Source organism: Carcharodon carcharias, chromosome 8 (assembly GCF_017639515.1).
Source record: "Carcharodon carcharias isolate sCarCar2 chromosome 8, sCarCar2.pri, whole genome shotgun sequence".
Classification (NCBI taxonomy): Eukaryota; Metazoa; Chordata; class Chondrichthyes; order Lamniformes; family Lamnidae; genus Carcharodon; species Carcharodon carcharias.
The window spans coordinates 93,260,956-93,273,926 of NC_054474.1; the positions used below are offsets into that span (position 1 = coordinate 93,260,956).

General features: G+C 44.3%; 1 protein-coding gene across 4 annotated transcripts in view; it reads right to left on the reverse strand.

Annotated features, from left to right (window-relative positions):
* The window catches only part of ebf1a (EBF transcription factor 1a), a 492,107-nt gene that overhangs the window by 239,823 nt on the left and 239,313 nt on the right, over window positions 1-12,971 (reverse strand). For 3 of the 4 annotated variants that reach the window (XM_041193630.1, XM_041193629.1, XM_041193627.1), the window contains exon 8: window positions 10,956-11,097. In XM_041193630.1, coding sequence (XP_041049564.1) covers window positions 10,956-11,097 — 142 coding nt within the window. The remainder of the gene's footprint in view (window positions 1-10,955; window positions 11,098-12,971) is intronic. The other variant, XM_041193628.1, reaches the window with a different exon arrangement.

Sequence of the window (12,971 nt, forward strand, 5' to 3'; positions counted from 1 at the left end):
TTCTTCCTCACCTGTCCCCATGTAATTGCCCATATTGCATAACAATAATAACTTGTATTTAGAGAGCACTCATAATGTAATAAAACCTCTCAAGCTGATTCACAGAGACAGTATCAGCAAAACTTGACACTGAGCAACAGAAAGGGACATTAGGGTAGATGACCAAAAGATTGATGAAACAAGTAGATTTTAAAGACTGTCTTAAAGCAGGAAAGTGAGGTTGAGAAGTGGAGAGGTGTAGGGAGGATATTCCAGAGCTTGGGCCTTGACAGCTAAAGGCATGACTGCCAATTGTGGAGCGATTAAAATCTCTGATGCTCATGAGGCCAGAATTGAGCAGTGCAGGTATCACGGAGGGTTATAGGACCGGAGGAGATTGCAGAGCTAAGGAAGGGTGAGGCCATGGGAGGGACTTGAAAATAAGGATGATAATCTTAAAATCAAGATGTTGCATAACTGGGGTGATGGGTGAACAGGAAGGACTTAGTGAGAGTTAGGACCCAGGCAACAGAGTTTTGAATGACCTCGAGTTTATGAAAGGTGGGAAGTGGGAGGTCAGCCCCCAGTGAATTGGAACAGTCAAATCTAGAGGTAACAAAGACATGGTCTCAGGGCAGATGAGTTGAGGTGGGGGGCAGTCTGGGGACATTTAGGTGGAAGTAAGCAGTCTTAGTGATGGATTGGGTTTGTGATCAGATCACAAAATCACAGAATCTTTACAGTGCAGAAGGAGGCTATTCAGCTCATGAGTCTGCACTGGCTCTCTGTAAGAGCATTCTACCTGGTCCCACTCCCCTGCCTTATCCCTGTAACCTTGCACATTCTTTCTTTTCAGAATGCAATCCAATTCCCTTTTGAATACCTTGATCGAACCTGCCTCCATCACCCTCTCAGGAAGTTCGTTCCAGACTCCAACCACCCGCCCCGATGAAAGACTTTTTCCTCACATCACTTATACTCCTTTTGCCAATTATTTTGAATCTATGCCCTCTAGCTCTTGATGCTCCCTTGAGCGGGAACAGTTTCTCACTATTTACTCTGGCCATATCCCTCAGGATCTTGAATACCTCTAGCAATTCTCCTCTCAGCCTTCTTTTCTCCAATTAAAACCTTTCCAATTTGTCCTCATAGCTACAGTTCTTCATCCCTGGAATCATTCTTGTGAATCTCCTCTGTGCTGCCTCCAATGTCTTCACATCCTTCATCAAGTGTGACACCCAGAACTGGACACAGTACTCCAGATGAGGCCTATCTAGTGTCTCATCTTGGGGTTAAATATGACACCAATGCTGTGAATGGCCCCGGTTCTGCCTCAAACAGCTGCCTGGAAGAGGGGAGGGAGTCAGTGGCAAGGGAACGGAGTTTGTGGCAGGGACCGAAAACAGTGGCTTCCATCTTCCCAAGATTTAATTGGAGGAAATTTAAATTAATCCAGACTACAAGCAGTCTAATAACCTAGCAACAGTGGAGTAGCCAAAAGAGGTAATAGTGAGGTAGAGCTGGATGCATCAGCATGCATGCAAACTGATGCTGTGTTTTTGAATGATGTTGCTGAGGGGCCGATGAGAAATAGGAGGAGACCGAGGATAAATCCTTGGAGGAACACCAAAAGAATGGCACAAGAACAAGAGAAGCTACTGCTAGTGATTCTCTGGGTACAACTGGATAAATAAGAATGGAGCCATTCCCCCCCCCCCGACCTCCCCAGCCAGCTGGATGACAGTGGGAGAAGCGTTGGTGGAGGATGGTGTGGTCAACTGTGTCAAAGGCTGCAGACAGGTCAAGAAGGATCAGGAGGGGTAGATTACCTTTGTCACAGTCACCATTTGTGACTTTGACAAGAGTTGTTTGGGCACAGTAGAGGGGCAAAAACCTGATTGGAGAGATTCAAAGATGGGGTTGCAGAAAGAGGGACACTGTTTTTGGAGGCATTTAGTCCAATCACTTTGGAGAGGAAAGGGAGGTCAGAGATGGGACAGCAGTTTGCAAGAACAGAGGAGTCAAGGGTTAGTTTTGAAAGGAGAGGAATGATGATGGCAAACTTAAATCAGGGAGGGACAGTATCCAAGGAGATGGAACTGTTAACAAGGGCCAGCCTATAGGAGGCGACGTTGGCTGGTCAGCAGTTTAGTGAGGATTGGGTTGAGGGAGCAGGAGATAGATCTCATGGACAGGATGAGCTTGGAGCAGGTATTAGGGGAGATAGGAGAGAAACTAGACAAAGACAGGAGTTCAGGGCTAGGGCAGGTGGGGGGAAACTTAGCGAAAGTTTGGCCTGATGGGTTAGGGGAAGGGAGGCAACTGAAGAGGTCATCTCAATTTTAATGCACAGTGCTGATGCCATCCCCAATGACCAGCTAATCTTTCAATTTTTCTTTCTCTGCATTAATTTAATTTGAATCTTCGTTTTTGCTTGCTAACAAGGCAGATGTTTGAAACACAGGGTGGCAGCAGTGACAATAGGGGTAAGGAATGCATTGGGAGTAAAAATGACCTCAGGGAGAGTAGCACAAAACAGGTGATGGCGAGTCGTCAGCCTGCTTTACACACTGCTCAATCATGTTCTCCATTGAAAGCCCATGGAAAACAAAATCAGAGGGGCTGTCAAATAATTTCCAATCATCTATTGCAATGGTGTCCAAGATCAATTGCATGTCTAGTGTAAGATATGACTGGATGTCGTGTATCACTGGACATTTGGTGCTATATAGCATGGGGATATTTTCAACTGGGAAATAAAGGGGCTTCTGTCTGTTCAAGCAACATAAATACTATCAACGGCAGTTTGACTAGTGTCTCCTTACAGCAACACTGTTTCAGAGAATTGAGTTTCTATGCTGGTTCCACATCACACTCTGACCATGGAGAGTATGGCTCTGAAGCAGGGGCACAGCTCGATTTGCTGCCACCAAAAGCCCAGTTACGTTCTAATACTAACAAGCAGCTGACAAGGATTGTTGGTGCTCTCCCAACTTTTCACCACAGACCCCTGGTATAAACTGAAAGTTCTGTAATGAGCAGCTTGTCTGTCAGCGTCTGAGAAAAAAAGGATGGATTAAAGGTTCAGACGTGGACCCATCAATTTACAGGCGCTATCTAAATGCAAATTCCAGTTGTTTCTGAATGATCTATTACCCATATGTTAGCTCGCTGTTTTCTTCCCCCTCCCTTTCCAGTTGCTGACAGACTCCCTGCTTTTCCTTTCACGTTTTCCGCTTCATCTTTTTGTCTCTTGTAATCACGTGTATCCGACGTGATGTGGGAATGGCGTGACTTTCAGCTGAAGACGAGCTTACCAATCTCGCTAAAATCTGAATCTAACAAGGTTTAACCACACAGCGCAGTTTGGAGGGAGGGGAGGGGGTGAGGCACACATGGCGATCAGCGTAACTTTACATTGACTCAAGTTTTTCAGTTGACTGACTGTGGAATGGGGAAGTAGGTGTGTGCATCTGTCAGAAGAGGTTTTGTAACAACAACAACAAAAACTTGTATTTATATACCACCTGTAATATTACAAAATGTTCAAAGGCTCTTCACAGGGGCATTATAAAGCAGACAGTGTGTTGCTGAAAAAAGAGACATGACATGTCTTGCACTCATCAGGACACTTACAGGAATACAAATATAAGGGGAAGACAACAATTTATACTGTACGTGAAGAGAATGCTGATTGGTTGGAAAGTGGTGCTGCCCTAGAGAATGCATCACTGATGGTGAGTGACAGTTAACTGCCAATTGTTTGAAATTTAAACCAGGCAGCTTGACCCTGATTGGTCAAGGCAGTATGCTTCCTGGTTTAAAATTTTCTTGTCCTGACAACTGGCTTTGGGGTTTTTTTCTCTCTGCTATTGCTGCTGCCTAAAAATAACTCATAATTTCAAGGTTAAAGGCAACGCAAAACATTCAGGAAGACATTGGGAATCATTTCACCTGGTTCACATCCACAGTTCATACCTAGTTATTAATTTGTCATTTCCAGGGCACAGTCTGTGGTGTATGAGTTGCTGTGGGTGGGCGGATGTGGGGTGGAGAGGATGTGAGTAGCTGCAAAGAAAGTACCAGCTTATGAGGTCAAAATAGAACAAAAAGAAATTGTGGGGAATGTGACTGTCCAGGCACCGTTCCAGCTATCCTGTGACAATGATAAACAGCAATGATCCACTTTGGAAATGGGTGGGTGTGTGTGTGCGAGCATGCGTGCATGCGTGTGTGCATGCGTGTATCATGTGGGTGTGTATCATGTGGGGATGTGTGTGTGTGCACATGCGAGTGCAAGGGAATGACTCAAGATGCACGTCAGGACCCCGCGAAAGTCCTGACTCACTGAACTCCGTGGGAATTGCCTGGGGAGTTTCAACTTCAGATAGACAATTCCCCTGCTCCCTGGGGCTCTCTGCAAAGAGACTTGGGACAGTTCCATGGGACTTAGCTGAATTGTTAGCCAGGAAATGTTAGACAGGTTACAACCTAGTCTAACATCTGGCTAATTTCAGAACTGACCTCCGCAAACACTCACACTGGCCCCCCACAACTCCCCTCTTGACCCCCAAACACTTCCAAGGCCACCCGACACCCTTCCTGACCCAACCCTAATGTCTCCCCAACCCAGCCTGACTATCTCTCCTGACTGCACCATACCCCCAACCACCCAACTACCCCTTCCATCCCAACCCAACAACCCCTGACCCACCTACCACTTACCCTCCTACTATCCTACCCACCTGCCACCCTACTCGCTGGCCATCTCACTCATTGCCGCCCAAACCACCTTCCACCTCACTCACCCTACCCATTCATTAACATTCACACTGAATCTTTTAAACTTACTACAAGGCAGCTAGTGCCATAAAAATGGGCCAAGTCCTGTCTTCCCTCAACTCTACTGCGCTGCAACAGAGTGTCCCGAGAGAGGCTGCGCTCTGCATTTCTGGTAAAGCCGGGCTCAGAAAACCTGGCAAGAAATGCAGAGCTGCTTCGGAGCGAGGAAAATTTCAAGCAGTGTGGTAATCCGACGATGATTGCTGCTCCTCAGAAGATTTGAGCCAATGAGTCCAGACAATGATGGTCTATCTTTTAACAGGAGATGGGGCTTATAAAAAGCCAACCAGGAAACAACAACAATTCCATAAAGGGAAACACAAGTCAACATTAATGAAAGAAACAGGACCTTTTCTGCACATGCAGGCTACACACTAATGTGTATTAAGCAATTGGTGCTGTAAGCCCTTCAAGGTGCTCGAGTGTTAGCCCTGAGACATCTAACATCCCGTGAACATTTTACGTGATTTCCAAGTGTTGAGTAGCCTGCCTGATTTACATAATGAAAGGGTCTACCAATTCACTATTGCCTTTTTGAGAGCTAGTTTTAGCTTTAGTTGAATGCGAGACACTGGTGGGGTGAAATGAGTGATGCAGCTTGGTATCCAGCATTATAGGTTACAAAGCGCTGCAGCACAGTAGCAGCTGTGTGAACCATCTACAAGATGCACTGCAGCAACTCACCAAGGCTCCTTCAACAGCACCTTCCAAACCCACAACCACTACCACCTAGAAGGACATAGGCAGCAAATACATGGGAACACCACCACCTGGAAGATCCCCCCAAGCCACTCACCATCCTGACTTGGAAATATACCGCCATTCCTTCACTGTCACTGGGTCAAAATCCCAGAACTCCCTTCCTAACAGCACTGTGGGTATACCTACACCGCATGGACTACAGCAGTTCAAGAAGGCAGCTCACCAGCACCTTCTCAAGGGCAATTAGGGATGGGCAATAAATACTGGCCCAGCCAGCGACGCCCACATCCCACGAAAGAATAAAAAAAACAGGCAACCAGCTATGGAAATATTCCAGATGTTGAGTGACTTGGACTGTGGAAAGAGTCTCCAACTGCACTAAGAGTGCTGATCCTCCAAGGGTACCATCCACAGGCATCTCACATGTGAGGCTAGACAATGAATGTCTACAGACTATTTGAATGTGAAGGGCAGCACAATTTAACCACATCCTACGCTTGCCCTGCTGCCAAACCCATGTGCTTCCCAGCAGAGGTCGAACACAGGAAACCTGACTGGTTTTACCTCTCCCGACCCCTCAGGGGCACCAACACAACAGGTCGCACCACTACTGTTAAGTTTGGCTGATCCTGGCACTGGACTCAAAACAGATGCCACATAATGTAGTGCCTCTGCTATTAGGTGATTGGGTAGCATAGAGTGCAGCAGGGCGAGAGGCAAGACCAAAATGAAGAGCTCTATTGAGCTTAACTTTACCCACATTTTAAATTCAGAATTCCAAACACCACAGAGCGTTTCTAAAACAGTCAGCACATTCACACGTGACTGAAGCCTGAGCTGTTGACTGTAATTGGGGAAACATTAAAAAATCCCAATAGGTCCGCCAGACGCAGTTTAGATCAGTGGTGGTCACGAGGCATAAAACTGATGATGAATTCCCCAAGCCAATTTACTTATCCATCTTCAACAACCTGAACAATAGGAAGCTGTAGCAGAGCTCCCTTCAGCACTTTCAAACTTTATCACAGTTTTGTGCACAGCTCGCCATCTGAAATTTCTAACTCTTATGAAACTAGGAGGGTATAATTGTTTGGCTAATTGAGATACCATATCAGCACATTCTGCTAATTCAACCTCATTTGCTTATGCCAATTAAGTTAATTAGAAAATAGACTTTCCTCCATAATGGCAAATCCATAAGAACAATCTTTGTAAAACTTAAGTGAGTATAATTGTTACGCCATTATGGGCAACTTATGAAGAAATTATGCTAATTGTATCTAATTTACATATGAAATTGAACCAATTAGAACATAATTTTCCCTTACAACTCAACTTGAGAGTGCAGGTAGTGCCAACACTCCCCTAATTTTTGTGATACTATAGTGAAGCTTCATGAAGTAGCTGATTAAATTAAATCTACCTTTTGTTACTTACAAAGAGACCGGTTTGACTGCTTGTTGCACACATTTGGCCTTATGGTATATTGAATAGTATATCAGATAGAAGACCCGTTGGAAATTGGGTGCATGGTCCTATAGTGTATTAGATTGGACGTTTGATTCCCAAGGTCATAGTTTAAAGGCCCATTCCAGAGATTTGAGCACATCATTTCAGATGACACTTTGGTGCAGTTCTGTGGGAGTGCTGCACTGTGTCTCAGGTGAGACATTAAACCAAGACCAAGTCTTCCCTCTGAGGTGGTAAATTATCCCGAGGCACTATTTCAAGAAGGGGTGCTAAGCTTCCCCAATGGCCTGGTCGATATTTATCCCTCAACTGACAAAATTAACCGTCACTTGAACAATTATGGATTAAATAAGGAAGGCCAATATGGATTTGTTAAGGGCAAATCGTGCTCAACTAACTTGTTCGAGTTTTTTAATAAGGCAGCAGGGAGAGTTGATGAGGGTAATGTTGTTGATGTGGTGTACATGGACTTCCAAAAGGCATTTGTTGAAGTGCTGCAGAAAAGACTTGTGAGGAAAGTTAGAGGTCATGAAATAAAAGGGACAGTAGCAACATGGATATGAAATTATTAAGTAACAGAGACGAGTGGTGAATGGTTGTTTTTCAGAATGGATGGAGGTTTCTAGTGGGGATCCTCAGGGGCAGGTGTTAGGACCCCCGATCTTCCTGATATGTATTAATGACCCAGACCTTGGTATAAATTTCAAAATTTGCAGATGACACAAAACTTGGAAATATTGTGAACTTTGAGGAGGATAGTGATAGACTTCAACAGGACATTGACAGGTTTGTAGAATGGGTAGATAACTGGCAGATGAAATTTAATGCAGAGAAGTGTGAAGCAATTCATTTTGGCAGGAAGAACATGGAGAAACAATTTAAAATAAAAGGTACAATTCTAAATGGGGTACAGGAGCAGAGGGATCTGAGGGTATATGGGCACAAATGTACATATGGCAGAGCAAGTTGAAACAGCAGTTAAAAAAGCATAAGGGATACCGGGGAATAAAGTATAAAAGGGACATCCAGTACAAAAGCAAGGAAGCTATCATAACCCTGTATAAAACAGTGGTTCAGCCTCAGCTAGAATATTGTGCCCAGTTCTGTGCACCACACTTTAGGCAAGATGTGAAGGCATTAGAGAGAGAGTGCAGAAAAGATTCATGAGAATTGTTCCAGGGATGAGGAACTTCAGTTATGTGGATCGATTAAGAAGCTGGGGCTTTTTGCTTTGGAGAAGAGCAAGTTGAGAGGAGATTTATTTCTCTTCTGATAATGATCTGATTCTTGTTTGAAAGTCGCAATTGAATCTGCCTCCACAACACTCTCAGGCAGTCCATTCCAGATCCTAACCATTTTCTGCATAAAAAAGTTTTTCCTCATGTTGCTGCTGCTTCTTTTGCCAATCATCTTAAATTGGTGTCCTCTGGTTCTTGATTCTTCCACCAATGGGAACAGTTTCACTCTACCTACTCTGTCCAGATGGTCCTGATTTTGAACACCTCTATCAATCTCCTCTCAACTTGCTCTTCTCCAAAGCAAAAAGCCCCAGCTTCTTCAATCGATCCACATAACTGAAGTTCCTCATCCCTGGAACAATTCTCATGAATCTTTTCTGCACTCTCTCTCTAATGCCTTCACATCTTGCCTAAAGTGTGGTGCACAGAACTGGGCACAATATTCTAGCTGAGGCTGAACCACTGTTTTATACAGGGTTATGATAGCTTCCTTGCTTTTGTACTGGATGTCCCTTTTATACTTTATTCCCCAGTATCCCTTATGCTTTTTTAACTGCTGTTTCAACTTGCTCTGCCATATGTACATTTGTGCATTTGCTCTGAAGAGCCACATGGACTCGAAACGTTAACACTGTTTCTCTCTCCACAGATGCTGCCAGACCTGCTGTGTTTTTCTAGCATCTTCTGTTTTTATTTCAGATTTCCAGCATCCACAGTATTTTGCTTTTTAAAAACTTGCAGGGCTACAGGGGAAAATGCTGGGGCATGACAGGTGAATTGCTCTTGCAGAAAGCTGGCACAAACATGATGGGCTGAATGGCCTCCTTTTGTGCTGTAACCATTCTGTGATTCTATGTTGTTATGACTAACTATTATCATTTACCTCAAAGTCATTTGTGGGACCTTGCTGTGCATAATCTGGCTGTGGTATTTCCCTACATTATAAGGATATTTAATTGGCTATAAAGTACTTCAGGGCATCCTGAGGTCTAGGAAGGTGATGTATAAATACATTGTTTATTTCGATATTATATTGGATGCTTGGCTCTGTATTGGATCATTGGATCTACATTATATTGGACAATTGGGTCTACAATAGATCAAATGGTTGGGTTTACAGTACATTGGACACTTGACTCTATAGTGTAAGGAGATGATTAACCCTCACGTGCTGTTTTGACAGCTGAGTTGGTAATGGTGGTGTGTAATGTAAAGAAGCTCCCATGGTTCAGTTCCTGGTCTCTGTTGTGTTAGCCTATCCCAGTACAGTAACTAAGCTATTACACATGGCCTTGGGCACAGCAAGGCTTGAGAGGAGAAAATGCCTCAGTACGTGATCTGGTTGATAATGAAACGTCAGCGCAGAAACTAGGCAGTTCCAGGATAAGAATAGTGAGAATATAGATGAAAGAGGAAACTGTGGTAAGAGAGACCAACAAGTTAGAAAGATATAAATCAGAAAGCAAAGACTAAGCAAGGTGAGGGTTTTCACTGTTTTGAGACTGTGAAATGAATGAGCTATGTGTTTTGATTTCACTGTGGTGACGAAGATTTTGCTGTGTTATGTCAGTGTTTAAGGGGAAACATTAATGAATAGTCACTCCAGAGTCCAAAACAGTGAGAAGTCTTAATGATGTGGGCAAGTGACATGGACTGGGATGTAATCCTTCAACAAGTCCCATAATTTTAGCTCCGATAACATGACTTGCAGTGTAAGTGTGACAATTTTGCGCAAGTAGGTTAAGAAGCCAGTTAGGCTTAAGTAGGTTAAGCGAAAGCAAATCACTCATTAATAACTGAAAGTTTGGTCATTCCAAATCATCAGTCCTTGATTTGTTGTGCATTTGTAATCAATTAATTTATATTTCAAGAATTATACTAGAAATGAGAGGTTACATCTAGCGGGAAAGATTGAACAGACTGGACTTCTCTCTGGCTTAGGGGATGACCTGATAAGACTTCTTCTGAAAGGGTTTGATAAGGTAGGCAAAGAGCAGATGTGAGGGAGGTCAAAACTAGAGGCTTTCAATATAAGATAGTCATAAATCCAATAGGGAATTCAGGAGAAACATCCTTGCCCAAAGAGTGATTGGAATGTGGAGCTCGCTATCACAAGGAGTAGTTGAGGCAAATAACTTGAATGCAATTAAGGTAAAGTATATTGGAGTGTGTGGGGAGAGTTGGTTAGCTCAGTTGGCTAGACTGCTAGTGTGGATCACGTTAATGCCAACATCACAGGGTTCGATCCCTGTTCCAGCTGAGGTAGTCTCCACGCCCTGCCTGTAGTTTAAAAAAGTCACAGCACTTTTTCTGTGGTTCAGTGGATAGTCACCAAGGATCTGCCTTTCGGCAGAGAACTGAAGAAGAAAATTATATGAGGGAGAAAGGAACACAAGGATATGTTGATAGAATTAGACACAAAAGGGAATGAAAAGGTACGTGTAGAACATAAGCACTGTTATAGACCAGCTGGGACAAATGGCCTGTTTCAGTGTTTTATAGTCTGTGTAATTCTACATCAATGCTGCCTATTTGTTCCAGCAGCAGTGACTGCTGTCATCGTAACTAAATTTCGATGAAATAAAAAGTTCTAGAGATGTTGCAGCTGGAACACCAATACACAGAACTTCACAAGCATTTACAAATTAGGTGCTGGGATTGGTGGGGAGGGGTGGGGGCAGGGTGGGAGGGTTTAGCGTTAACCAATGAAAATGATATGCCTACCATGTTCCAGATAAGAGGGCGTACCTTCAGAGGGATCGAGCCTTCGAGCCCTCCGACCATGTTTGGAGTTGTTGTGGACGAACATGTTGTCAGAAATGGCCAGCACGTGGCCATCCACATTCACCGTTGTGGAGACAACGACCTGTGGAGAGAAGAATTGAAAAAGCGTTAGAGAAATGCTTTACAACTGAGAGACTACCAGTAACAAAGGGCGTTCCAGAACCAACCCTACCTGCTCAATCATATTGTTCTGAAGAAGGAAAAATATATAAACAAATTCAGAGGTAAAAAATCAATCAGGAAACAGCACCAGATCCCTGGGTCAGGGAGAAGAAAATGGAAATAAGATACTTTATCAGGACAGAGAGAGTAAGCCTGATGCATTACTTTCAGAGACACCAGGGAAAAAGGGCAAAAGTGTAGGCTCATGATGGGAAGTTTAGGACAAAGCTGGGGAAGATTTCTTTACACAGCGGGCGATCGGTAGCTAAAAGTTGTTTCCAAAAAGGGTAGTTGAAGCCTGGACATCCCATTATTTGCAGAAGTAGCTCAATGCTGAAACGGGACAATCGTTGGGTCAATATTCAGAAAGGGTAAGGTGAAAAGACTTTCTTCCTCTGAGTTTATCTTGTGAGCACTCGTCCCAGTTATGGTCTACCCATTTCAAGTGTCACATATCATTAAGCTGGAGGGAAGGCCCAGGTTCCCTTCTGGGTCAGCGTTGAGATAACCATTCTCTCCCAGAGCTCAGTTGCAGCATTCCTCTGCCAGGAAATGCAAAATTGGCACTTGTTCGATGCACAGAATTCCCCTTGCTGGAGGTGTACTGATGCAGATGTTGGGCAAGGATAGCAATCCATGGTCATCTGGCCTCCCCACACCGATTATGTTGACTCTTGGTGAAGAAGTGTCAGCCATGCAAGACTATGGAGGTTGCAGGAATCAGTGGACCTTATCTCAAAAACAAAACAAAGTGTCTTCAAGCGAGAAAGAAAAAGAAAACTGGGTGGGATCTTCTCACCTTGCACCTACTATAAACTTGAGGTCATCCAGAACTCCATGCCAACACCGCTGTGCTCGCTGAACTACATTGGCTCTGAGTTTGGCAATATCCTGATTATGCTTCTTTTCAGACCCCTCTGTGGCTTCACCCCCACCGAGCTCTGTAATCGACTCCAGCCCCATAAACCTCAAGGGTACCTGCGCTTCTCTAATCCTGGCCTCTTGAGCATTTGCATTTTAATCCGTTGGCAGTATTGCCATTTGCTGCCAAGGTCCTAAATTTTGGAATTCCCTCCTTAAATATCTCCGCATCTATTCCTCTCCTTCCGACTTGAAGATGCTCCTTAAAATCTACCTCTTTGAGAAAGTTTTTTGCCACCTGCCTTAATGTTTCCTTACAGAGCTGTCAAATTTTGTTTTGCAACGTTCATACAAAGGCCTGTGTAGGATCGCTCCCTCCGGGACACCCTGGTCCACTCCTCCATCACCCCCTACTCCTCAACCCCCTCCTATGGCACAACCCCATACCCACGCAAAAGATGCAACACCTGCCCCTTCACTTCCTCTCTCCTCACCATCCAAGGACCCAAACACTCCTTTCAAGTGAAGCAGCATTTCACTTGCATTTCCCCCAACTTAGTCTACTGCATTCGTTGCTCCCAGTGTGGTCTCCTCTACATTGGAGAGACCAAACGTAAACTGGGCGACCGCTTTGCAGAACACCTGCGGTCTGTCCGCAAGAATGACCCAAACCTCCCTGTCGCTTGCCATTTTAACACTCCACCCTGCTCTCTTGCCCACATGTCTGTCCTTGGCTTGCTGCATTGTTCCAGTGAAGCCCAACGCAAACTGGAGGAACAACACCTCATCTTCCGACTAGGGACTTTACAGCCTTCCGGACTGAATATTGAATTCAACAACTTTAGGTCGTGAGCTCCCTCCCCCATCCCCACCCCCTTTCTGTTTCCCCCTTCCTTTTTTTTTCCAATAAATTATAAAGATTTTCCTTTTCCC